General features: G+C 40.3%; 1 protein-coding gene across 9 annotated transcripts in view; it reads left to right on the forward strand.

Moving 5' to 3' along the window:
• Positions 1 to 27,453, forward strand: part of LOC5574074 (venom dipeptidyl peptidase 4) — a 95,684-nt gene that overhangs the window by 45,503 nt on the left and 22,728 nt on the right. For 3 of the 9 annotated variants that reach the window (XM_021853332.1, XM_021853328.1, XM_021853331.1), the window contains exon 2: positions 19,782 to 20,066. The exons of 1 other annotated variant lie outside the window; for it this stretch is intronic. In XM_021853332.1, the coding sequence (XP_021709024.1) occupies positions 20,019 to 20,066 (48 nt within the window). In that variant the 5' untranslated portion in view covers positions 19,782 to 20,018. Of the gene's footprint in view, positions 1 to 19,594; positions 20,067 to 27,453 lie in introns of those variants that run through there. 5 more of the 9 variants (XM_021853327.1, XM_021853329.1, XM_021853333.1 and 2 more) reach the window with 3 other exon arrangements.

The following is a 27,453-nucleotide window of genomic DNA, read 5'->3' on the forward strand; positions in this document are numbered from 1 at the left end:
ATATTTTTTCTGAAAAGTTGAAATTTTATGCTTTCATTTCATAAAAAGATTGGAAATCGGATGAGCTGTTTAGAAGTTATGATTTTTTGGAAAATACAAATCAAATGCGCTGAGACCTACAGTGTGTGCCGATAAAAAATGATTGCTTTTTTTATTTTCAAAAAAATATATCTCAAAAACTAAAAAGCTGAAAATTTGACAGTAAACGTAAAATTTTCTGAACTTTGAATAAAAATGAGAACAGAAATAGCCCCTTTGAACACGCAAAAACGGAAATTTTTGTTTGTTTTCATGCAAAAACAATTTTCGTGATTTTATTTTATTTTTCTTGAAAAGTCAAAGTCTTAAGCTTTCATTTCGTCCAAGAAAACTGAAAATCGGTCAAACGATTCAAAAGTTATGATTTCGCAAAAAATAAAAATTTTGTAGACTCGCGATGTATTTGGTCACACTATTTTGGAAAAAATCCAAAAAACACGTGTATCCTTCTTTCGAATAAGGAACAAAATAGCAAATTTTCACGGAATCCGGTGACCCACCAGATCGGTTTTTTTTATGGAATGGCTGTATTCATAAACTGCTGTACGACTACAAACTGCAACAAAATTTTAGGTTCTTTTTATGTTTTTGAACAGTTCCCTTAAACTAAATATTACAGCGTTTCAATTCTGTCCTTGATTGTGATAGAGTGAAGTGCCACTTTCAATAAAAAAACAAGCATTAAGATACTTTTGTGGAATTCATGAACGAATATTTGAAAAAAAATCTAAAATGTTTCGGGAAAGAAATACTGGAACAAAAACATTTTGTGTTCTCGAAACAATTCATCCAGATATTCTTAATTTTTGTTTTGCAAAATTCATTTTTGATTGTTTTTAAAGATACATACAAATGGGAATTTTAAGACAAATCGTTCATGCAAAGTTTTTGAATGAATTCATTTTGCTATAACTTTTTTTTACAAGCATAATCCTCGGTACTGGTGAAATTTCATTAAATTTGTTCTTGACAATTTCTTTGTTTCATTCATAGCGGATTTTTGACAATATTTTTTGAATACGGCCAGATTTTTGACAGAACACTTTCGAAAGAGGACCAATTGATTATTGAGTTGAATCTGAATTCAGGTTAACTTCTGAGTACGTGAGTCCTCTCGTTGTGTAGTTTTAACGCGCCCGATCTAGTCGTGAGATCGATTTTCACCGAGAAGACGTGTAACTTTCTCGCAAATTTCACATCGATTTTTGCATTTAATCCAATTGCAAAGTATATGTTATGTTTTTCGGTACCGTTGGACTTCAAGAAGCTTATCGTTACGCAATTTTCAAGTGTTGTGTATGCATGATGGAGCCAAACTTAGAATAATTCCATAAAAATATGAGCTGTCGTAGCAAATAAATTAATTTTGATTTTTTTGAGTGATGATTTTATTGAACGGGAGAAATATTTACTTTATTAATTTGTGAAACGTTCAACATTATTATTATTATTATCTTTATTATCGAGATAATCAGGCCTAGGCTGGTTCATCTCCTAATAACATTCTACACAAGTTTAAAATAGCGTTACATTAACATTAACATCAGAGAGACAATCTTAAAATGGATAAAAACTGGTCAATATTTCCTCGTTGAACGGTGCTGGATATCAGAAATATCCCAGAGCAGAGAACCACTACATTAGAGACTCGATCAGAACCGGTTTTTGCATCTTCGTCTTTTCAGCTATGTTTAAATTTTCATAATTCTTTATATAATGGTCACACAGATGGGGCCCAGATAGCCGTAGCGGTGAATGCGCAGTTATTCAGAAAGACCATGCTGTGAGTCGTGGGTTCGAATTCCACCAGTCGAAGATCTTTTCGGGTTGGAAAGTTTCTTTTTATAGAAAACTCGTTGCAAACAATGGAAATGCTCTTTAGAACACTAAGCTCAGTAGCAAGCTCTGTCCCAGTTGGAACGTAACGACAGAAAAAAGAACCTACAAAAGAGCGACTCTCGAACCGTGACGTCGCACACTGGGGCAGATCGCTGTTTTCGACGGCCAAAACCTCTAGTACTCTAGATATGCACCCTAGAGGTTTGGTGTCTTCGACAAAGTGTTTTGGAATAATTTGTACTATATTTTAACACATTCAAATTCGATATAGATAATTGAAAACTAATCTAGATCAGTTTTATCTTTTGATAGGAGCGTCCTAGCAAAAAAACTTTCTTCTGCAAAGTTGTTCATTGAGGCATTTTTGACATTTCTTCGGAAGACACTTACACTCTATCACTGACGTGGATTACGATATATGAAAATTTAGTAAAAACAGTCAAAAAATCGATTTTGACCATTTTTTCATAAAAAAAATTATTAAAACATTTTTTTCATCAAGTATTAGAAGCTTAACTATAACAAAGTAAATTTACATCATTCACTAGCAAAATTTTCTGATTTAATTATATTTTTGGTAAAAACAGTCTAAATAAGATACAAAATCCAGGATAACTCATGAAGCGGCAGATGTCGGCAGCTAATTTTTTGTATACGACTAGTCAAGAACATAAGTTTCATTGTCGCGAAGAAAGAAAAGTGGGGCCACGTGGGGCTTTTTTGTTGTTGTGGTTTGAAAATTTGATGAAAATATGATAAAAAATGCTTATGTTTGTGAAACTTTTCATGAATTTATATTTTTCAAATGTATTTCTGAAACATATTGCATGTTGACGAAGTGATTTGAAGAAGTCATCTCTAAACTGGTATTTCAATTAACTTTTAAACGGAATTCAAGATAATTTGTCCCATATGTGTATCTACCTATCTATCTATCCTTTGATCTTTATTAGAGTAATAGTATTGTGCTTAATAAAAGCCATATTATACGATACCAGTTTGGTGATGAGTTTTTCAAATCACTTCGTCAACATGCAATATATTTTAGAAATACATTTGAAAAATATAAATTCATGAAAAGTTTCTCAAATATAAGCATTTTTAGACATATTTTCATCAAGTTTTCAAACCACCACAACAAAAAAGCCCCACGTGGCCCCACTTTTCTTTCTTCGCGACAATGAAACTTATGTTCTTGACTAGTCATATACAAAAAATTAGCTGCCGCCATCTGCCGTTTCATGAGTTATCCTGGATTTTGTAAAACACTATTTTTAGACTGTTTTTATCAAAAACATAATAAAATCTGAAAATTATGCTAGTGAATGATGTAAATTTACTTTGTTATAGTTAAGCATCTAATACTTGATGACAAAATATTTTTTTTGTGAAAAATATAGTCAAAATCGATTTTTTGACTGTTTTTACTAAATTGTCATATATCGTAATCCACGTCAGTGATAGAGTGTAAGTGTCTTCCGAAGAAATGTCAAAAATGCCTCAATGAACAACTTTGCAGAAGAAAGTTTTTTGCTAGGACGCTCCTATCAAAAGATAAAACTGATCTAGATCAGTTTTCACTTATCTAGACCAAATTTGTATGTGTCAAAATATAGTACAAGTTATTTCAAAGCACTTTGTCGAAGACACCAAACCTCTAGGGTGCATAACTAGAGTACTAGAGGTTTTGGCCGTCGAAAACAACGATCTGCCCCATTGTGCGTCGCCGTCATCGTCGTCGTCAACAAGTTAACGTAAAGACGCGAATCAAGCATGAACGATAAAGATCCTTCAACGCCCAGCGTCCTCCTGACTGCACCACCGCCACAGGCCACATTACCTAGCGTGCTAGCCAAATGGGTGACTGATTATTTATCGCAAACCCTAGGAAGGGGGGGTGAAAATGAACTGATGAAATGGGTGAATTTTGTGAAAAATCTGAACAAGTGGGAATCAGGAACCCGAGGATGAACAAACAAGCATCGGCGCGCGGTACGGCGGCGAATGAAGGCAACAAGTGCCCAGCATGTGCATTAGGGTGTGCTGCGTGTGCAATCTGTCAAATTAACAGCAAAGGTGGCCCAAAGACGATATAGAAATTAAAAAAATGTTTCAATGTTCCACGTAAGTGCAAACTTATTATCCCGTAGTGGAAACTCATTCTTCAAACCATAATAAAAAAATCCCGAGGAGAGCAATTCAATTCGACGGATAGTAGAAGATATATTTTATGAGCTTGTTTGCTATTATTCAGCTTCATATGGGATTATTGCCCTGCAAACATCTACAAAAATCCTATAAGTAGTTTGTTTCTTCAGCAACAACCTTCATTAAAGTTCGAAGGATGAGTTTTCTCTATAGGATGATAAGGTTGTACTATCCAACGTGTTTAGAACATTTTTTTTAGAGTAATATCCATATAAACCTACGTTGTCTTCCGGCCACCTTCAAACAACCACTAAAAAAGCTGAAAATTTCACAGAACGCTATTTTTATGGTAAGGATGGTAAAGAAGATATGGAAGATATGATTTTCAAACGTTTTTAAATTTTGAATCGCCCTAGTGCATACGTGTAAGGTACCAAGATAATGTTGGCTGCTGAGTTGTAATATGCGACTGGAGGGACACGAGGACGAGGTGTACTACCGGTATAGCAAACAAACCATTAATAATGCATGGTTAATTTTCTGTGCCAAGGAATTCTACGTGCACCTTAAAGTTTTCTAGTGCCGCAGAATCACATCTCCGCGTATGATTGCAGTGTAGCTTCTTCTATGGGATTCAACTATTACTTACAATCGATGTTTCTGTTAGTGACGTCAACAGGAAATACGTCTATTGTTCGGTATATTTACCACATGATAAACCATCCCCAACGGATGACTTCAAACGAGTTGTCGTACAATGCGTAATAAAATGCCTTCCGCTGATTGTGGGCAGTGATGCCAATGCGCATCACATCATCTGGGCAACTCAGATATCAATTTGAGAGGCTTCAGTCTGATGGAATATTTAAATAGTACAGATCTTGGATTACTTAACATAGGCAATCGCCCAACCTTTCTAATAGAGCACTTCTTTTAGACATAACGCTCTGCTCGAATAGATTCAGTCACGAGTTGACGAATTTACATGTATCAGATGAGGAATCATTATCTGATCATCGCTACATCTTCTTTGAACATTCAAATGTAACTGCGCAGACTTTGCGTTTTAGGAATCCTTGGCTAACAAACTGGGTACTCTACACTGAATTGGTTGCGACCAAATTTCATGGATATTCTCCGTCCATTGAAAATCCAAGTTATTTGGATTATGCCGTTGATACTAGTACATCCTACATTATGGAAGCTTTTGAAGAAGCATGTCCTTTGCGGTCTGTGAAGACTACAAGAGGGACCCCATGGTGGAATTCCGATCTGTCTAGACTCAGAGAACAATGTAGAAGGAGTTGGAACAGACGCCGTTCAGCTGAATCAGAGTCGTTCAAGTTGGCTCGCAAGGCTTACAAGAAGGCTCTTCGTTCTGCTGAACGATCCGGCTGGAAAAACTTTTGTATAAATGTTTTCAGTTTGAGTGAAGTCAATCGACTGAACAAAATCCTTGGAAAATCTAAGGATTTCCAAGTAAACGAAATTCGCTTACCGAATGGTGGCTTTACTTCCTCTGATGAAGAAGTTTTAGAATGTTTATTCAATACACACTTCCCCGGATGTGTGGACATAGCATCTACGGATGCACATGCCAGATTCTGGCGTGATATTACTGTGAAGTTTATCCCGAAAGGAGGACGCGCGTTGTATGAAGAAACGAAGATCAATCAGTCTGACCTCTTTTCTTCTGAAATATCTGGAACGCATTATCGATCACCACATCACCGATGTTTATTTTGTCAAACATGCCGCTTCATGTGAATCAACATGCTTACCAATCTGGAAAGTCCATAGTGACTCTTTTACACAAAGTTGTATACGATATCGAAATGCGTTCGCTCAGAAGCAATCCTGCTTGGGTGTTTTCTAAGATATTGAGGGTGCATTTGATAACGTGTCTTTCGATGCCATATTGGAAGCTGTACGAAACCACTACCTACAATGATTACCAATTGGATTCATCAAATGCTCAAAAACCGACATCTCTTCTCGACATTGCGTCAAGTAGCGATCCGAAAATTGAGTGTTTGCGGATGCCCCCAAGGGGGGGCATTATCGCCACTTTTGTGGAATCTCGTAGCAGATACGCTGTCGTTCCTGGAACCTTCCTTCGATAAGGCGAGAATCGTCCTAAGTCTCACTAAGGCTCCCACAGCCGACTCATAAAATTTTGATTATCGGATTGAACCAAATTGATATCGCTATCACACACACGACCCCGTCCGTAAGCACCAACTACGCACTACTCCTTCGTCATCGAATACCAAAGGTAGAAAGTCCAACAAAACAGCCGTATTACACCATGGAACTTCGTGAGCACAAGTTTAGCAAGCAAATCCGGTAGTTTCGGGTTGAACTTTGATTAAAGGATCACTGAGATTTCAACTAAACACTATATTACTGGTTATTTAATTCTATAATTAATTGTACTGAAAATTAAGGCGGATAATTGAACTGCGTATGCAAATAGTGACCGATCGCGCCGTTGGTCTCGAGTAAACTAAACCTCTCACATCATCATCAGATCTAGCCAACCATCCTCCCTTCTCTGATGATCGATGTAAGTTACATCATCTCTTAGGCGAACAACGATCGGTGTGATCAGTGCGAGAGCACTTCTCTAACCGACCATTGTCCACCGGTTGTTGTTTACTTCGCCAGCCGATGGTTCGCTGGTGGTCTTCACAGCCACTTTGGAGTAATAAGGACAGCAGCTGTGATGTAGGTAGTGAGCGGTGTCTGTCTGGTCAGACACAATGCGATAGTCTGCTTCAGCCAGACGACTGCAGGCACAGTCTGGAGTAGTTCAGCGTCGTGTATAGGGGCAGATGCCCAAACATTCTCACCCACCCTGAAATTCATCGAATTTCTGAAAAGAAACAAACAGACTCCTCCTTGGCAGGAATGGGATATGGATGGGAATTGGGATGAGGTTTTTTTTTTTTGAATTGAGCTAAAATTCCGGTTCCATGATTGGTTCTGGCAAGAGGCAAACCTTTTCCACTGGCCGTTTGAAACTTCCTGAAGCTGTCCTGATTGTTACTACTCGGACCACACCGTCCGATCCAGGATGAGTTTGTTCAATCCGGCCCAGCTTCCAGCGCAAGGGGGGCAGATTGTCGTCGCAGACGACTACCAGCTTCCCCGCTTCAATCTTAACCGGTGGTCGCCAGCGTTTCGTTCTTCCTTGAAGCTGGCTCAAATATTCCTGTCTCCACCGTTTCCAAAAATCTTGGAACTTTCTCTGAACAGCTTCTAGTTGTGTCAAGCGGTTCAATGGCATGGCGGTAACATCAGTTTCCGGAAGAGATTGGAGAGACGATCCTATCAGGAAGTGTGCTGGCGTGAGGGGCTCAAGATCGCTTGGATCCTCTGAGAGCGCAGTAATCGGTCGAGAGTTTAAACATGCCTCTACTTGGACCAATAACGTATTCATGTCCTCTAAGGACATTGGTGTTTCTCCTACCACTCTTTGAAGATGATATTTAGTGGAACGCACTGCCGCCTCCCAAAGTCCTCCAAAATGGGGGCCACTTGGAGGGCTAAAGTGCCATTTTATGCCTTCATTGAGGCAATAATTGTTCATTTTCGCCTTGTGATCCTTATCTCTCAACATTAACAAAAGATCTCGGAGCCGATTTCGAGCTCCAACAAAATTAGTTCCATTGTCGGAGAATATTTCAGCGCAACGTCCTCGTCTACCTATGAACCGTCGAAGTGCCTGAATAAACCGATCCGTGGACAAGTCAGACACTAATTCTATGTGTATCGCCTTAGTTGCAAGACATATAAAGATGGCTCCATATGCCTTCACCGCGGTACGTCTAGGTCCAGGCCGAACATAAACCGGTCCGAAGAAATCAATGCCCGTTCGTGAAAACGGACGGGATACGGTAACTCGCTGAGCAGGCAGCTCTCCCATAAATTGTTTTACTGTAACCGGTCTTGCGCGGAAACATTTGTGGCAACTGTGGACCACCTTTCGAACGATGTTTCTCCCTCCTAGTGGCCAATATTTCAGCCGAATGGTACTTAACAATAACTGTGGCCCGGCATGAAGTAGGCGCTTATGATAATGTTCTACGAGCAACCGGGTCAGTCGATGACCTTTTGGCAGAACAATCGGATGTTTGACATCTCTCGATTCAACAGAGTGTTCTAAGCGGCCGCCGACGCGGATAATTCCTTCTGACGATATATATGGATTAAGCCAACGTAAAGGCGATTTTGACGACACGGATTCCTTAGAGGTTAAGGCCTTCCACTCGTCAGCCATGATTGCCCTTTGAACCTTCCGAATAATTGTATGCTCTGCTTCTTTGAGATCATCTGTAGAAAGATATGCTACCTTTCTATCATCCTTTGGTGTTCTCAGGAGTTTCATCGTTCGTTGCCATATAGCGGTCGTTCTGATCAAGGTAGAATATGACGAAAATTTGGCAACGTACTCTTCCATAAACTCCTCAGATGTCATCGTTGTAGCTGCCGTAACCGTACGTCGCTTTTCTGTCTCAACCTCTTCTGAAGATGGTAGACCTAGTGTTAGTGGCCAGTTTTCCGGCCCTTCCAACAGCCAATTCGGCCCTTGCCACCAGAAGTTGTTTTCCGCAATATTTTCTGGTGTTATTCCCCGCGATATCAGATCCGCGGGGTTCTGTATTCCTGGAACATGTTGCCATATGCAGTTTTCCGACAAACGCTGAATTTTTGCACACCTATTCCCAACGTACGTGCTCCAAGTAGATGGAGTAGCTGCTATCCATCGTAGCACGCATGTAGAATCTGTCCAGAAATATGTTTTCACTTCAATTCTGATAGCTTGTTTGACCCTTTCATGTAGTTCTGCGGTCAGAAGTGCACCGCATAACTCTAATCTGGGAATGGTTTGACTCCTTAAAGGCGCAACCTTAGATTTAGAAGCGAACAGGCGAACTAGAACGTTGCGGTTGACATCCTCACTTCGAACGTAAATGCATCCACCGTAAGCCTTCTCGGATGCGTCCGAAAAACAATGAAGCTCTACCTTCAGTGCCTGTGGGATTATCACACATCTGCTGATTCTGATCTGATTAAGGAGCGGCAGCTGTTGATAATAGTTTTGCCACGCCTCACACACCGGTTTGGGTAGGGGTTGATCCCAACCTATTCGTTCTCCAGTTTCATCCTTGAGGGTCCATAATAATTGCATAAACACCTTGAAAGACGTAATGGCAGCACCAATAAGGCCTATCGGATCGAATAGAGTTGCAATAACCGATAAAACCTTGCGCTTGGTCAAGGGATTTGCTTCATCCATACTTGGGATGGAAAATTGGAAGCGCAGAGTGTCCGTTCCCGGCTGCCATGTTAAACCGAGTGTTTTCACCGACGGATCTGGATCTAAAGAGATCTCCTTCGCACTGGAAATAGCTAAATCCTCTTCTAAAACTCCGGCTAATACTCCCCGATGGTTAGACGCCCATTTACGAAGTCTAAAACCTCCAGCGCTCATGAGATTCTGCAGTTGTGCTCTCAAAGCAATCGCCTCATCGACTTCATCCGTACCTGTTATCACGTCGTCCATATAAGTATCTTCCCGTACTGCCCTTGCTGCAAGTGGGAATCTATCTTCTTCATCATCCGAAAGTTGTTTAAGAACCCTAGTTGCCAAGAATGGTGCTGGTTTTGTCCCATAGGTGACGGTGTTCAGCTCATACGTACCGATTTCCTCTTCCGGTGTAGATCTCCAAAGGATAGACTGCAATGGCCTGTCTTCATCACACACAAGAATTTGACGAAACATTTTTTCAACGTCAGCAGCGATCATTATCTGTTTCGTTCTACTTCGCATGATGATTGATCGTAGATCATCTTGAATTATTGGACCCACCATTAACGCATCGTTCAACGAGACTCTGGTAGTTGTTTCACTCGAAGCGTTAAATACAACGCGAACCTTGGTTGTAGTACTAGCCTCCTTAATTACCGGATGGTGCGGTAGATAGCACCGTTTGGGTAAAATCTGGACTACCTCAACCTTATTCATATGGCCGAGCTGAAGGTACTCTTCCATGAAAGAGCAGTACTGATTACGAAGATCATCGTTTCTCGCTAATCGGCGCTCTGTGCTAAAGAGACGATTAACAGCAATTTTGCGTGATTCGCCGATTTGCTCCAAAGCTTCTTCATTCTTTGGTAGCGAAACTGTGTATCGGCCATCCCTTCCTCTTTGAACCGTACGCACAAAATGCTCCTCACACCCTTTTTCTTGTGGTGAATGTTTCTCATCCGATCCGACTTCCTCACAGGACCAAAATCGGGCAAGTAACTCATCAAGATCTACTGAAGTTGACAAATTGCAGCTGATGTTCAACGACTGACTGGAAACTGGCACACCACCACATACCACCCAACCAAAAACGGATTCGTTGAGAGCCGGCAGTTGTTCTCCTAACAAAATCTGTCGTCCATTTCTGAAGAAATTGAAGAATGATTCAATTCCTAGAACCATGTCTACGTTCATCGACATATTGAACGATGGATCAGCTAACTCAATGCCATCTGGGATGTTCCATTTCGCGATGTTTATCGAAGACGTCGGTAGATTTACTGTGACCTTAGGCAACACAAGAAAACTCATGCGTTGAGAGAAGTCTGATACTCGCGATCGAATAGTCGCTTCGATCCGTTGCTTGACGTTGGCCTTTACTTGACCAATCCCGTGAATCTTGACATCCACCTTGCAACGGGTGGTCTTCATTCGCTGACTTAGTCTCTCCGTTACGAAATTGCTTTCAGACCCTGAATCTAAAAGAGCACGTGCTGGGTAGCGATGTCCACTGTTGTCTTCGACGATCACGATTGCTGTAGCCAGCAGAACCTGAGAACTATGGGCCGATCCGAAAGCTACTACCCTATCTGTCGTCGCCACGTTCGATACTTGCAAAGAGGGTGTACTAGAATTGGCAGAAGGAGTTTCGGTAGAATCCTTATCTTCTCTTGCTCCGATAGATTTGGTAGATTTGGGTGCTGCCACAGACTTAGACGAATTATCCTTATCCACTCTGAAGCACACTAGCGAATGATGGCGACCCTTGCAATACCTGCAGGAAAATTTAGATTGGCACTCCTTCGCATGATGTCCAGGTTTGAAACAATTCCGGCAGAGCGAATGGTTTCTTAAGACTGCTTCCCTTTCTGGTAGTGGCAGCCGGTGGAAACTGTTACACTGAAATAATGGGTGATTGGCACTGCATGCTGCACAACGACCTCCAGTGGTTTGGATGGAACTGAAACTGGTCTTAATAGAGGATGGCTTGGGTTTTCCTGGTTGCTGATATTGGAAGACATTTTTCGTGTCTAATGACTTCCCCGGAAGCGATTCCAGCATTCGAATTCGACGTTGAAGATATTCAGTCAGTTCCTTCACCGAATCCTGTTGGTTCGCAGAAGACAACTCCTCCCACCCTCTACGCGTTACTGGGTCCAATCGTGTTGATAGGATGTGGACCAACAGTAGATCCCTATAGTCACCAGGCTGGACAATGTGATCTAAAGTCTGCACTATTTTTTCAAATCCTTCTACCAGCGTGTGTAGTTCGGATGAAGACTCCTTAGCCAAACTGGGAAGCTTGAAAAGAGCTTGAACTTGGAGTTTCTTAAGGTGTTTGCTGTTATCGTACCGCTTTTGAAGGAGATCCCATGCAATCTTATAGTTTGCGCTCGTGATTTGAAGAGAATCGATCAAATTCTTCGGTTCCCCTTGGAGACATCCCTTGAGGTAATAAAACTTTTCGACTTCAGGAAGATCCGCCTTGCAATGGATAAGAGAAGAGAATAGATCCCGGAAACTGAGCCACTCTTCAATATTTCCACTGAAGGTTTGAAGTTTAATCTGGGGTAACCTAACATGGTCAAGATTACCAATGCCAGATACATTTAAACCCCTGCCGGAGAGATTTAACTCCTCTGGTTCCTGCTTCAGTTTAACCTTTTCCATCAGAAACGCCTTCGCTTCATAGTAGCGATCGCTGAACAACTGCCTCTCATTCACATAAGGATTCTGTTCATCATCATGATTATCATGGGTTTTGATCTCGATGAGATAATCGGAAAACCTTTCCCAAAGGTCGTCAAGTCTGTCCAAGCGGACCGTAATTTGACTAATGGTAGAATCCTCCGGAAACTTCTCGACGAACTTCCATATATCGTTGAAGGAAAAAATGACGTCATTCAACTTCGCTACCAACAGCTTGTATGATGCTTGGCTCCTCGACATGATGATCCCCGCAACGGTTGGCGTTGAACGGATGAAAATATTGGTGTAGTATTCTGCGTAATTGACCTAGCCTCGCTAGGACATATACCGTGCTTAACTGACCTTAAACGGCGTTGAAGATTCAAACGCGCTTTGCAGAATCCTTTACCAGAAGGTTGTCCAATTTACGTCGATTACTTGGTGTCTCAAGGGAGGGTTGATAAAAGAGGAGAAAAAACGAGGCGGTAGTATCCAAAAAACCTTGCTTCGGCTGCACATATACTGTTCAACTCACCTGACGGAGTGAACAGCGTCACAAAGCAGCAATAGTATCACCGTGTGATAATGTTATAACCGGAAGGAAATTCAATCCTTGGTGCAATCCAAAAGGAATGAAGAGGAGGGACGAATTAGGTAGTATCCAAATAAAATACTTCGGCGGGACATATACCGTGCAACTCACCCAGAGAAAACAACGGTGTACCAATGCCCGGAAATCAATGAACGTATCCGAAGTCCAAACGTTCAAATTTTGATTGTGTTAGCCTCAACAATCGGTAATTGCATGTAGGAGTGTGGGAGCAAGCCAAAGAGGATACAATTTATTTAAAATGTGGAATATCCGACGTCCACACTTCGGCAGACACACACTAAGTGTTCACTAACCTGGAGAAAGTACCACGTCGCTGCCTCCTTGCTTGCATCCGCTTCTTCGGTAGATGGGAGCGATCCAGAACCAGTGTTGCTATCTGTGACCCTTGTTGCGTACGACGATGACTCGATGGCTCTGTAATTGTGATGAGTAGTGCAGTAGAGAACGAAAAGCGGTGTTAGATCGTAGAAATGTCTAGCTTCGACAAGACATACACTAAGTATTTAGCAATTACCTGGAAATCCCACAGGCGGCGTAAACTTAGTGTTGTCTTCCAACCCGATGCTAGTGGCGATTACCCTGAATCCTTAGTACAGGAAACCAAACAGGGCAACGATGGCTTGGCTTGTACGCGCCAAGAGCCTTATTCCTTTGTCCACGTACTTTTCTATTCTTCCCGGCAGGATTGCTATCAGCTATTGTAGCTTGGTGACAATGGCAATAGTAAAAACGCGGTACCAAATTCAATGGGAAATCGTTATGCGATCTGGTTCACGCTTCATCCGGCTCGAAGGACCATATGTCGTTCCTGGAACCTTCCTTCGATAAGGCGAGAATCGTCCTAAGTCTCACTAAGGCTCCCACAGCCGACTCATAAAATTTTGATTATCGGATTGAACCAAATTGATATCGCTATCACACACACGACCCCGTCCGTAAGCACCAACTACGCACTACTCCTTCGTCATCGAATACCAAAGGTAGAAAGTCCAACAAAACAGCCGTATTACACCATGGAACTTCGTGAGCACAAGTTTAGCAAGCAAATCCGGTAGTTTCGGGTTGAACTTTGATTAAAGGATCACTGAGATTTCAACTAAACACTATATTACTGGTTATTTAATTCTATAATTAATTGTACTGAAAATTAAGGCGGATAATTGAACTGCGTATGCAAATAGTGACCGATCGCGCCGTTGGTCTCGAGTAAACTAAACCTCTCACATCATCATCAGATCTAGCCAACCATCCTCCCTTCTCTGATGATCGATGTAAGTTACATCATCTCTTAGGCGAACAACGATCGGTGTGATCAGTGCAAGAGCACTTCTCTAACCGACCATTGTCCACCGGTTGTTGTTTACTTCGCCAGCCGATGGTTCGCTGGTGGTCTTCACAGCCACTTTGGAGTAATAAGGACAGCAGCTGTGATGTAGGTAGTGAGCGGTGTCTGTCTGGTCAGACACAATGCGATAGTCTGCTTCAGCCAGACGACTGCAGGCACAGTCTGGAGTAGTTCAGCGTCGTGTATAGGGGCAGATGCCCAAACATACGCTATTGAAGCAACTCAGTAATAGCGGTTTTCCAACTTAGGGATTTGCCGACGACTATCTAGCTTTGATTGTTGGTATGTGCATAAGCACCCTATTCGACCTGATTCAAAGTGCTCTTCAGGTAGTTGAGTGTTGGTGTCGCCAATATGGCCTTTCGGTTAAACCGAATAAAACATCTATTGTTCTTTTTACGGTAAGACGAAACCGTGACGGAATTCGACCTTTACGTCTTTTTGGCAGTGAGATTAATGTAACTGATCAGGTAAAGTATGTCGGAGTCGTTCTGGATTCCAAACTTTCTTGGAAACCTCACATTAATTTAAGTGTCAAAAAAGCTTGCATGGCCTTCGGTCATTGCCGGTGAACCTTTGGTAAAATTTGGGGCCTCAAACCCAAGTATATCAAATGGATTTACACAACAGTGTTTCGACCAATATATGCATATGGATGTCTTGTGTGGTGGCAAAAGGGCGAAGCGAGAAAAATCCAATCAACATTGGGCCCTCTCCGAAGGATGTGCTTGATGGCGATGTCTGGTGCGTTCTCTACGACGCCTACGGCAGCGCTCGAGGCCTTTTTCGACGTTGCGCCGCTACACATACATCTTGAACAAGAAGCACTTTCTTGCCCTTACCGTTTATGGGTACTGTCTACTGGAAAAAAAATCAGTGAATCGTAGATCTACACACAATTCGTTGTTTCCACTTTTGGTGAATTAGGACAAAATTGTCTTTGCTCCAGGTGATCTCACAATTGCTTATCACTTTCCTTACAGGACATTTACCACACAATTCCCTTCACGGGAAGAGTGGATGTCTGGCTATTTGGAAAGAAGTATATCAAACAATATAGTATGTTACACTGATGGCTCCCTTCTTGAAGGTAGAGCTGGTGCAGAAGTATATTCTCGTGAGCTAAGGCTGAATCAGTTTTACTCACTTGGTAGAAACTGCACCGTTTTTCATGCGGAAATATTTGCTTTTATGTGTGGAGTGCAATCAGCACTTCAACAGCGCGTAATGGGTAAAGTCATAAACTTCTGTTCAGATAGTCAGGCTGCTATAAAAGCTCTCGCTTCGGCCAACTCAAGGTCGAAGCTGGTTATCGCATGTCGAACTCAAATTGAGGAACTAAATTCAGTCAACTCTGTAAACCTTGTATGGGTACCTGACCATTCTTCCATCGCTGGAAATGAATTGGCTGATGAGCTAGCTCGCGATGGAGCATCGCATGACTTCATTGGCCCTTAGCCAGCTATTCCAATTTCAAATTGCTGGGTGAAGCTTGAGATAAATTCTTGGGCGGCAACTCAGCACAAGCAATATTGGAATAGTTTGGAGTCGTGTCATCAAACAAAATTGTACATTACTGAGCCATCTCCAAGGGTGGCGAAGTATTTAACAAATCTGTCATAGCAGAATTGTAGTCTCTTGGTCAGAGCGTTGACAGGCCACTGCCGACTCAACTATCACATGGCAAATATTCATCGTGCTGACTCATTTGTGTGTGATAGTTGTGACTCCGATTATGGAACTTCGTATCACCTGATATGTAACTGTCCAGTTTTTGCACAAATGCGATTCCAATTATTTGGTAAACACTTATTAAGTGAAACTGAATTCAGAAACCTGAGTCTTCAGGACATTCTGTTATGCTTAACCCGCTGTGGTAGAGAGCTATTATGGGCTGTCTACGCTCAAGCGTTTTGCAGTGCCCTTTGTAGGGCGCAGTTTGAACCCATTGTGGTATGGAGCTACATGCTCACATATCGCTTATGCGATATTCCCTCTTCAAGGGATCCCACTCCTATTTCCTCCCATCTTTCCCTTCTCCTTCCTCTCCTATCGGGTAAATGATGAAATAGGCTCAAATATGGCGAGGGCACAAATGTCCTAACTGGTTGGGAACGTGCCTTTGGAGCCGGCTTTCTGATACCTGATACAAAATTACTGCGCGATAATCGCTACGGGTATTTGGGCCCCAGTAGTGCAATCAACCTCTTTTAGCACATGAGAGTAGACTCAATATAACCTTGTTCTACGGTAAATCAACTTAAAAAAATGGTTGGTTTGAATGGTTCTTCTCTGTTGAGTCTAGAGCACCCTCATACCCATTCAGTCATTGCATCCACGCTAGAAAAATAAACAAAATCGATTCACTTCAGTCTCAATTACCTACGCCGGGATGAGCGTCATTCTTCATTGTTCGATATTGCCAACGATGCAGTCTGGTTTAATAGGTCAAGGGAGCAAACGCGAGCGTCAACGTCAGATGGATTTCCTTAGTCTCCATATGAGGTATGCGATGATGATGGACTCGAAGACGAACAGAACCAAATGCTAGAACAACACATACCGGCATAGCGACCTGTTCGTCGGAAATATCGAGCGGTTAAAGAGAATTAATCCAACGCATTCATCAAACTGTTGAACGCTGAGATTTTAAGCGAAGAAGCTGTGCTTCTGATGTTCTTATCTCGCGCGCGTCATACAACATGGAAGTCGGATGGGAAACATATATTTTTGCAAACTCATCTAGCCAGCAGAGCGCGAAAAGGGCAAGGACCTGAGAGATGCTTCTTTATATGAGATTGAGATGATTCATTACAAAAAGATCATTCTCATTTGAAAGTCGTTGTGGATAATTAGTAAAGAATTCAATAACGAGAAGAATCCTTATCGGATGGAAAGAAAATGAAACAAAATGAGTGGCTATAAATTAGCACCACGAATTAGAAAGATAGATGACATCAGAAACTTTGCAACTCATCTTCACATGTCTTAGCGGGGCAACGAAGCGTTCGCTGTACGTTGACTCCTAGCTCGGGTTGGTGTAAAACCATTTAGGCAACACGTATGTATTTAAGCAGGCAACTAAAGCGTGCTAAAGTGTTAATCATATTGTTAAAATGGTGAACACATGCAAACTCACTCAATCATACGATAGTGAGAAGTAGTGTCTAAAGTAGAGCTGCCACCCGCATCGGATCGCTCTGCACCACCACGTGGTCCGCCTTTGGTTCGGCGCAGTTTTGTAGTAATAAACCAATTGAGTGCGCTATCGATGTAGGAAATCATGCTGCATTTAATGCTATATTCGCTCGACGATGGACCGTAATTATGAGCGATGATGGCAGCCGATAGGGGGAGATCAAAGAAACGCTCATCAAGCGATAGTTGAGGTTCGCATTGGCAGAATGTGCTAGCAAGTGTGTTTATTAGTCGTAGGTTTCTTGTAGCAACAAGTTACAACTTTATTGTTCTTTTCTTTGCTCTCATGATACTTTATCTAAGCGATCCTCAGCCCTGTTTTTTTCAACCATTTTTATACTAACATAAACGAGGTGTCCACTTTATAAAATGAACAGTCCTTAGTATAAGAACTGTGACGAACTTAAAAACTAAATGTAGCAGAAACCAATAATGATTTAAAAGTACACCGAATGACTGGTTTTCTTGATGAAAATTTCTAGTATTTTAAAGCATAGGGTGCCAAAGTGATTGCATGGGGGATTTTTCTCGACAAAATCATCTGAAACTTTGCAACAAGAAGCATTTCAATACGACGCATACTGTGGCTTAATATGAGCTCAGTAGCTTTAAAAAAAAAACCACTGCCGAAGTGAATCAAAAGTGCCAAGAATAGGGTCCGGCTCCCTATAGTGTGTATTCATAACATGAATGCCTCTGATGTTCCACATTTTTGACATATTTGCATAGATTGGGCAAAGGGTATCATCGAAAATCCGACAAAAACGCACACGGTCAACATATCATGTTGCGAACCTCATGGCAGAGGTTTGCATGAAGGATAGTCAAAAATGGAATAGTAAGTGCAAATTACTTCCACTCATGGTACAATAGTTCTGAAGCATATTGTCCAACTAAAGTATCGTTTGAATGATGGAAATAAAGCTAGTTGAAAAGACACACGACTTAAAATTGTTCAAGTTTAGTTCATTACAGTTTTTAAAAAAATTACTGCAGCCTAAATGAAATCCATCAATGTATCCATTAATGTATGTTTCCCAGTTAGCATTTTTCAATCACTTGGTCCGGTCTGACTTAACGCCGATCATATAAGATATAAAAATACAAATTATGGAGATTGAAGGTGAACCAGTTTTGTAAGTAAGCATGATACTTTTAGGAAATATTTGAAGACGAATTCGTTCATTTCGTTTCCCCAAGAAAAAAAATACTTATGCCCATATGCGTAAAGCAATAATACCCAAACGCCAAGCCAGCAAGATAAAAAACCTGTATTCCATCGACTGACCAAACCTTGCCACCGGAAATGGTTAATCGGCAATCTGCATCTTGCATCGTTAGCATCCGCATAGGGAATGTCACACATACGGCATCCAACATGGATCATCCACTGCTGCATGGTCATCTCTATCCATCAAGATGCGCGGAAAGATTTGTCTCATTGCTGTCATGTTTCAAATGCCTATCTTGTTCTACGGGGGCTACGTGATGATCGGGAAACTCAGAGCTGTCCGTACCGGAATGCCGCACACGTACCTATTGGTCAGAGCTTCCCAAACTATAAGTCGCGACCCCCTGGGATGTCGTGCCAATATCACGGAGAAAAAAATATGAATTCTCATTTTCACCTATGTTGTCAGAACAATACAGAAAGATATTTTAAATAGCGCGAAGAGTTGGATAAGTTTTAAGAAAGACAGCAAAAAGTTTGATGTTCCGCTGTAACCAACAATGATTCTACCGGAGTCTTCAAGTTGACTGAAACACTCCCAAAACATGCCAACGAGTATTTGCGAGCGAATCTAATTGTTTAAATTTTCTATAAGATTCAAACATATAGGTTGATTGAGTACTATCCAAAAATCTTAAGTACTGATTGATAAACTGAAATTTTTTTATAGAATTTCAAACTGGATGGAATAATCACGAATAGAGATTATTAATAGTTATAGCTGAACGACGTTTTTCGGAAGAATTTTCAACAATTTTTAAAGTGTGATTTGGCTGAACTTTTTTTCAATTAAATATCTTACTAAACGTCAATAAACCAAATATTATCGAAGAATTCATAACATGTTCATAACAAGCAATGTAAATGGATTGCTCTACTAGAATTTCAACAAATTTGATTCTATTTTGAGAAAGAATACGATATGATTGTCAAACACGGAAGCTTGTTTTCGGAAGCCTTTTACAGTTTTTCTCTGGTGAATTAGAAAAATTCAAGTTGCTGGCTAGATGGGTTGCGTATTCGGAAAGTTTAGGAACCCCTGTATTTGCTGATAAGTACCACCCCCTCTCGGGCTTCGCAACGAAAAACTTGTGCACACATTTTATCGTCACCGAGGCTGATGGCGACAACTACAACAACAACGACGATGGCTGAACTTGTTCGGTTAGCTAATCCAAATCTCTTGCAGTCGCTTAGTGGCAGCGGTAGTACGCGGTGGATTACGTTGCAAAGTGATCAGACAGAGGAACGCCTTTAACGCCTCGTGCGCTCGCTCGTTGTTTGTTCATTAGGAGAAAGAACACTTGTGAGCAAAGTGGTGATGCCGCCGTTCTCAACAACACATTTGGACTATTATATTTCTTAGTATACCATAGCCCGGAGCACAAAGAAAAGTACCGAAAGCAGAAGTGGAAAGCTGAGCGAAGAAATGCCGTGCTGAGTGTAGTGACGAGATATGAAAAATTGCATTTAGAAGGAAAGTTGATCCAGGACGAAGAAAGTTAGGCAGAACGAGTTAGTAGGTGTTTGGTTTGAAGAGTTTGGTGTAAAGTGAGACTGCCAAACGACAAGTGTTGTCGTCAAGGAGAATTCTTTCCTCAGGATGGCAGCACCCACGGGAAATTCCATTGAGATAGGACAGTCGGAACAGGTAACTGAAATTCAATTATATCACAATGTAACAGTGGGCAATAACGAATCCGTAATCTATTTTTTAAGAGATACTAAATGAAAATTTTAAAAGGACGCATATCTAATAGAAAATGCACAAAGAAGCGTTTGGTGCAGGTTACATCTTGTGTAGACCTCTGAAAGAGGTTCATTTTTCACATTTTCGCCAAATTATACGCCTCTGCTGTTTTGTGCATAATAATTTTAAAAATCCCTTTTTTTCGGTCAAAACTTGGTTCAGTATTGCCTAACATAAATTCAACAACGCTCAAGTGGAACAAGAAAAATATATTATGTACGGTTCAACCCTATATATAAGTTTTCTGGTCTCTTCGCATTGAAAAGAAAAAATGCTGTTGAAGTTTCGATGATGACGAAGATTACAATGGCGGAGCGTTGAACGTTAATCTCGATTGTCGTACCCTTATACAAAATTCAAATTGTTAGTATTTGAACATAACTCGAGATCTTTTAATGAAATTTCACTCCTGATGGGGGAATATAGATATGAAGTATTGTGGACTAAGCTATTTAAGACCATCTCTGAGTCAGGTAGGCTACAAATCACATAAACTTCCTCGTAGAACTGAATTATTTCCAAGCAAAAGGTGATCTGACGCGTGATATATGACCAGTTACGATGGACCGGAGGTTTTAAAAATGTTAAATCCTTTGCACTCTAGGATTTTCAAAAACATTGGCCTGAACTTGATTTGCTAGAGGATTTATCTGTTTAGCAATGACTTAATAACTTCTTTACGTTGGTGTATAGTGTTAAGTATACTAAGTGATCTGTTTTATCATATTTTTCCATTTGTTTTATAGCGTTTTTTGATTTATCAGTTGTACGTTTAATTACCGTTTTTTTTATACATGTGGATGTATCCATTTAAAAAATCATAAACAACCTAGTGAAGTGTTTATATTGTTCCCTATAATTGGAATTTTGTTTGTGGTGTGATCGAATTCTGTTAGTTTTTTTCAGCTGAAATGGATTTTTACGTTTGATGAATTCGCCGACCTCAACCTGGTTCCCTGCTGAATATTAGTTTCGCAATTCTTTCTTCCGACATTCGCACTAACTGACCAGCCCACTGAAATCTGCCGTATTTCACACGCTTGATAGTATTTGCATCTTTGTACACTTGATACCACTCGTCATTCATGCGTCTGCCCCACTCACCATTTTTGAGTTTTCCACCGAGTATTGTCCGCAGCACTTTACGCTTGAAAACACCGAAAGCTTTTCGGTCTGCCACTTCAACGTTTGCGCTTCGTGCCCATAGAGAGCCACCGGAAGAATCAATGTTTTATACAGGGCGCATTTTGTTTCCGTTTGCATGTTGCTGGACCTAAGCTGGTTACATAGTCCGTAAAAGGTCCTATTCGTATCCGCTACACATCTTTTCACTTCGCAGGGAACATCGTTGTCATATGTCACAAGTGTTACAAAGTAAACAAATTTTTCAACAACTTCAAACACATCTCCATCAAACTCTAGGGGCCTTCCTTAGCCTAGTGATTAGAGTCCGTGGCTACAATGCAAAGCCATGCTGAAGTTGTCTGGGTTCGAATCCTAGTCGGTCCAGGATCTTTTCGTAATGGAAATTTCCTTGACTTCCCTGGGCATAGAGTATCATCGTACCTCTGCCACACGATATACGAATGCGAAAAAGAAAGCTTTCAGTTAATAACTATGGAAGTGCTCATAAGAACACTAAGCTGAGAAGCACGCTCTGTCTCAGTGAGGACGTTTATGCCAAGAAGAAGACCAATTTTACCTCAGCACCTACAACACCAAGTCTGTCACTTTGTGTTCATACCAATAACGCGCATGTCGTTCAAACCCTCACATGAACCTCTCAGCAAAAAATGATTGCATTTGCATCACACCGAATCATAAATAGCCTTTTGAGTGAATTTTCATACCAGTATACGTAGCAGACATTAGAAATAACTAATCTTGTGGTTAGATTTATCATCAACTTTGGAAAAAACTGCTCCGCTGATTGAGGTTTTTAATAACAGTTTATTTTGAATACAATACTTTTCACTTTTGCAGCCATAAAAACGGTGGGCTGCATTTGACGTTTCGTGACAGTGGAATCGGGGCTGCTTATGACGTTGATATTTTTCCTCTTCTGTACCACTGTACTCAGACGTCAAAGTCAGTTTGACATCTTCTCTTGACATTCGAGTGCTTTTTAGTTGGATTTTCTTCCAATCAGCAAACATCCAACCATCGAGTCATTCCATGTAGCGGACCCCCAACGAGCGAATCCCCACTGTAGCTCCCTCGAGTGCAATGTTGAAAAGTAAATTCAAAAAAGCGTTTCTCTGCTTCATTCCGTCTATCATTATGAACGAGATTGAAACTTCGTCTGCGATGCAAACACTTGATTTCGAACTATTCAGCGTAAAACGTATTGATTTTTGTTTATATTCATATCCTTTTTCATAGTGAACAACAAGAAGTGAATATGACTTTGACCAAAACAAGTTCAGTTGACCGTTGTACACTAGACCTATTCAAATGTCTGGAAGTTCCTCAGTCAACCAATAACTACTAATAAACCACCAATAAACTTCTGGTTAAAATTTCAGTCAATTTGGAGAAAATTTAGATGTGCTTCAAATCAATTATGTGTTTTTGGACTATTTTCAAGCTTTGAAAATTCTAAACTTCTGAACGGAACATTAAAACTTATCGGAAATACCTCCATTATTCAATTCTTCGAACTTTTGTCGAACACGGTTTTATGATTGGAGCAAGTTTAAACATAGTTTGGTTGAGGTTTGTGCTTCAAGGTTCTAGAAAATAACTATTTGCAAATATTCGTGGAGTTTGCTCACCGCATAGACCAACGCGAGAGCTGCTCCGCGGGTGCGAGCGTTCTTGAAGCGTGCTACACGGCTTTCATTCTGTCATCAGGGAATTGATAAAAGATTGCGTCCGCTGCCACGACGATTGGCGGCTTGGGGTCGTAATGCGTTAGCAGCAAATTTGATTTAAACGTCGTCTTGAACTGGTCGAAAGATTTCTGGCATTGCGGAGTCCATCGCCATTTTATGTCGTTTTTAAGCAGCTGATCCATTGGATGACGCAGTTGGTATATATTGTGCACGAACCTGTCGTAGAAGTTAATGGCACCTAAGTAGATCGAAGTTCGGAGACATTGGCGGTGGAAGTGCAACGATGGCCTTAATTTTTTCGGGGTCTAGCGGATACCTTGTTGGTCCACGATATGCCGCAAATAACGGAGATGTGTTTGAAAGAAGTGGCACTTCTCGGCTTTGACGTGGAAGCCATAATGCTTCAGTCGCTGGAAAAGTAGCTTAAGTGACGCTGCGTGTGATTTCATGTCCTTTCCGAAAACGATGACATCGTCGATGAAAGAGCCCACGCCAGGTATGCCCACCAATTGTCGGAATGTACATGGTGCCAATTCCACTCCGGGGTAACTTGATGGCATGCTTTCTGGGACATCCTATACCATTCGCCAATCATACTTAGCTTTCATAATATCTAATTAATAGCAGCGACCTATTCATTAGATCTGCAAACATCGAATTATGCTAAGACACATAAGTTCCAGGAATATAATTTTGATATTATCTTTAGATCTTCTAACTCTTAAATATGTAAATCAAGTCAATACCATGTACTTGGCTTCAGCTCGAATATACATACAAAGTAAAATATGTTTGAAAGGATTACTATCTGGATATAGCTCTTCACCAAATATTGAAGCTGCAATTTTTTTACGGTAGTTGAACATACAACGAATAAAAATAACAAATACATAGAGTATAAAATATGACAAAATAACCACTTATCTGATACAGTAGTGCATGACAATAATATAATTAAAAAATATACGTATTTTATCAACAGTTTCACTCATATATAAACTAAAAAAGCGTATGACGATTGAACAGCACTAAATACATAGACATAGGGTTAAGATATACTATTTTTGTACTGGATGATGCACAAAACAAAAAGTATTAAATATATCAGTATTTTAGACAATAGAACACCAGTGTTGAGAAACAAACAGTAATTTTGCATGATATAATGCCAAAAAATATGTTGAAAAAAGAATGAATTTAAAGAAAAACACGTAAATGGATCACTTCCAGAGGTCTGCATAGAATGAAGTTTGCTCGAAATGATTTTTTTTGGCATTTACTTAGTGCTTTCAAAGTGGGTCCGATATCGAGCCTGATTTTGCTCACTATGCAATATCTTTCCAAGTATTTTGAGAAGGCGAAAAAACGCAAAAAAGTCATTTGGCTAAGCGTAATTCCCTCAAGCAGCACCCGCACGTCAATTATGTGGCAACATTAACACGCTATTAGATTTACGCGAATTACCACCGTAAATTAAAGGGAAGCTCATATTACTTATTATATTGCATTTTTCCTTCTTTGGTTTTCGTTTCGCATCAATGACCCGTTTGTCCACATCGCGAGTGCCATCAACCCAGTGGACGAGTTTCGAGCAGTCAGTCCGTACCCAATAATATGCTACTTCGCGTAGCGTTTTTCCATTTATAATTTTCCCACACACGGCTTGCGGGTTCGTCGTCATTGATTACGTGAGTGCTCGATGGCAAGGTAATGCGTACAGAGCTAAGTCGCAGGAAAATCAAGTTTATTCAGCTATTTTTCATCGGAAAATAAACTTGGACTGAATATTTGCCATTTTCATTTCCTGCCCAACCTGATCAAAGCGAAAACTGCTCGATCATGGAACAGTTTCGCCCACCTCAAGACGCTAATTCTCGGTTGTGCCCTTATGTAACATTATCCTCCATATCTAGTTTTTAGATTACAAAGCAACAGGTACTGTTTGTCAACCGTTTCTTATCGATGAACAAAAACTAAACCCATTCCGAAGGAAAATATTTAGTACCGTCTTATGAAAACTTTTTGTGTGCATCACGCACCTTGCCCGAACGCAGAGACGTGACCGGTATATCAACCTTAATTTGCCAATGTAAACAGACCGCACTTTCCGCCAGACAGCGACGTCGTCGACGTAGGGTTGAGTGCTTAAAAATGTCACTTTGAGGATTTGTGGGATCTCCATAATCATTTTCAAAATTTTATTTTGAATTCCCTGCAGAGCTTTCTTTGTGATAATACAAGAGCTAGTCCATATTTGTTCAGCATACAACATTGAGTGCCTGTAAATTTGTTGATTTTTTTTATATTATTGGTCTTAAAATACTACCTTGATAAACATGAGGTCTTACAAGAATTCTTTCTGCCTTGGCGTTATAATAATTAACCTGAAATGTACAATTGACAGATAACTTTGGATTATTCTTACAATGTTGTTGGAAAATCAAAATCATCAATCATCAAAAAATCTTACGACTTAGGCAAACAAGTGATAAATTGTTGTAAATAACATAAAATTAATGGTAAATTTTGAGTTTATATCCAAGGCTCGTAGCGTCAACTCATATTAAACATATTTTAACATCGTTTGGCAAAGAGCACAAAATTGAATCCTTCTATGAATGCTTCATTGAGTCGAATAACTGTACCCCATATCGGTGTATATTGAGCTGCGTTCCCCTACCGACGCGAGCGCGTATGGTCGAGTCGAGAGTGAAAGTGATGGATCGCCATGTGTTTTGACTTTTGGACGAGGATTGGACAGATCGCCGCGTCATAGGTGGGAGTTTGTTCGCTAGAGCGGTTAATGGAAGGTCCACCAAACCTGGCTTGGCGTGTTCGATTACAAAATTTGCTTTCCTTTGATGAGGGGTATAATGTGATCAGTATTCGTAGGTTGTCACAGAATGGAAGAGTTTCAGCATGCAAAGTTGGTACTGGATGCAAATACTAATGTGGGCTGGAACTGCAGTACAGTAATGCCCCTATGTAGGAACCCGAATAAAAATGTACAATTGCAGTCCAAGTTGGTGTAAAATTTAGTTATAAAATTGTTACTGAGTTACGTTTGCGTAATGCATCCAAACATTTTTTTAAATATTTTAAATTGAAACGCTCGTTTTTTGAATAGTTTAGAACACGAGCTGTTTAATTTTCTAACAATTAATAACATACATATAGCAGTTATTACTGTAAATTATTTGAAAGCTGGATCAAAAGTGATCCAAACTTTTTTGTTTGTCGTTATGATCGACTGAATGGAGCATGTGATGGAGTGGCAATAAAACACCAACCTTTTTCGTCATTTGAAACCAAAGTTTTTAAAACTTTGGGTGTTTCAGTTGAAACACAGCTTGCTAAATTTTCAATCACTGGACAACAAGTTTATTTGCTTCAAACTGACTTGCGGAAAATGACTCGCAAGAAGTCAATTTTTTTTTGTCATTGATGACTTTAATGTCGATCATCGCTCATGGAATAATTCGCAAATTCGATTTGGTCTTAACCGACTTCAGTCAATTTTGTAGCCAACTGGTTACTCACGTTGATTCTGATCATGTCCCTGTTACATTTCAAATATCCAATGATGCGATTCTTAATCCAATCAGCTCCATTTTCCAATATTTACGAGCTCCAGTCGGGTCGTACATATGAAACATATATCAATAGTAATCTCGATTTAACATTTCTTTGCAAACAAAACATGACATTGACAATGCTCTCGAAACTTTAACAAATGCTATTGTTGAAGCAAGGGGCATTGCAATCCTAAAATGTGAAGTATAATTCGATTTCGTGACGAGACTTGTATGGCAGGATCTACAAAAATGAATTGAAAATCATTTTATTCAATAAAGAAGCAAACATTTTAAAAATAATACTTCATACCATGCCCACACAGTTACGGATCACCCACAGTGACGGATCACTTTGGCGTTCAATATCGGCAAACTCGCTCAAAACATAAAAGTTGACATAAAACATATTTTTCCCATGTTATACTATTTGTCTTCTACCATTTGTAGTGTGAAGCACAACGTTCAACCGCTAAATAGCGGTGTATTTGACAAATGTTTAGTTGGTACCACACAGTTATCATTATATGTTCGTTTTCTGTAAGAAGTGCAGTCAGTATTCATAAGCTCCCACAGCTGTGCGCAGGTGGTAAAATTCAAATGTTATAGCATAAAACATACTCATTCGTTTCGATTGAGTATGAATTCATCTTTGGAAAACATTTTTCTCGATTGTTGATTCTAAATATCGAATATTAGCACTTCTAACTAGTGATCCATAATATGGATCAGGAAATGATTGATTACCACGGTTATGGATCACTTCGAAAGAATCTAGATTTCTGACATTTTAAGCATTGGATTCGACATATTCAGACAATAGCTCTAAGGATAAAACTAATAAAACATCAAGGTTTGTAATTTTCATTTTTTAGCCGACAA

Source organism: Aedes aegypti, chromosome 3 (assembly GCF_002204515.2).
Source record: "Aedes aegypti strain LVP_AGWG chromosome 3, AaegL5.0 Primary Assembly, whole genome shotgun sequence".
Lineage (NCBI taxonomy): Eukaryota > Metazoa > Arthropoda > Insecta > Diptera > Culicidae > Aedes > Aedes aegypti.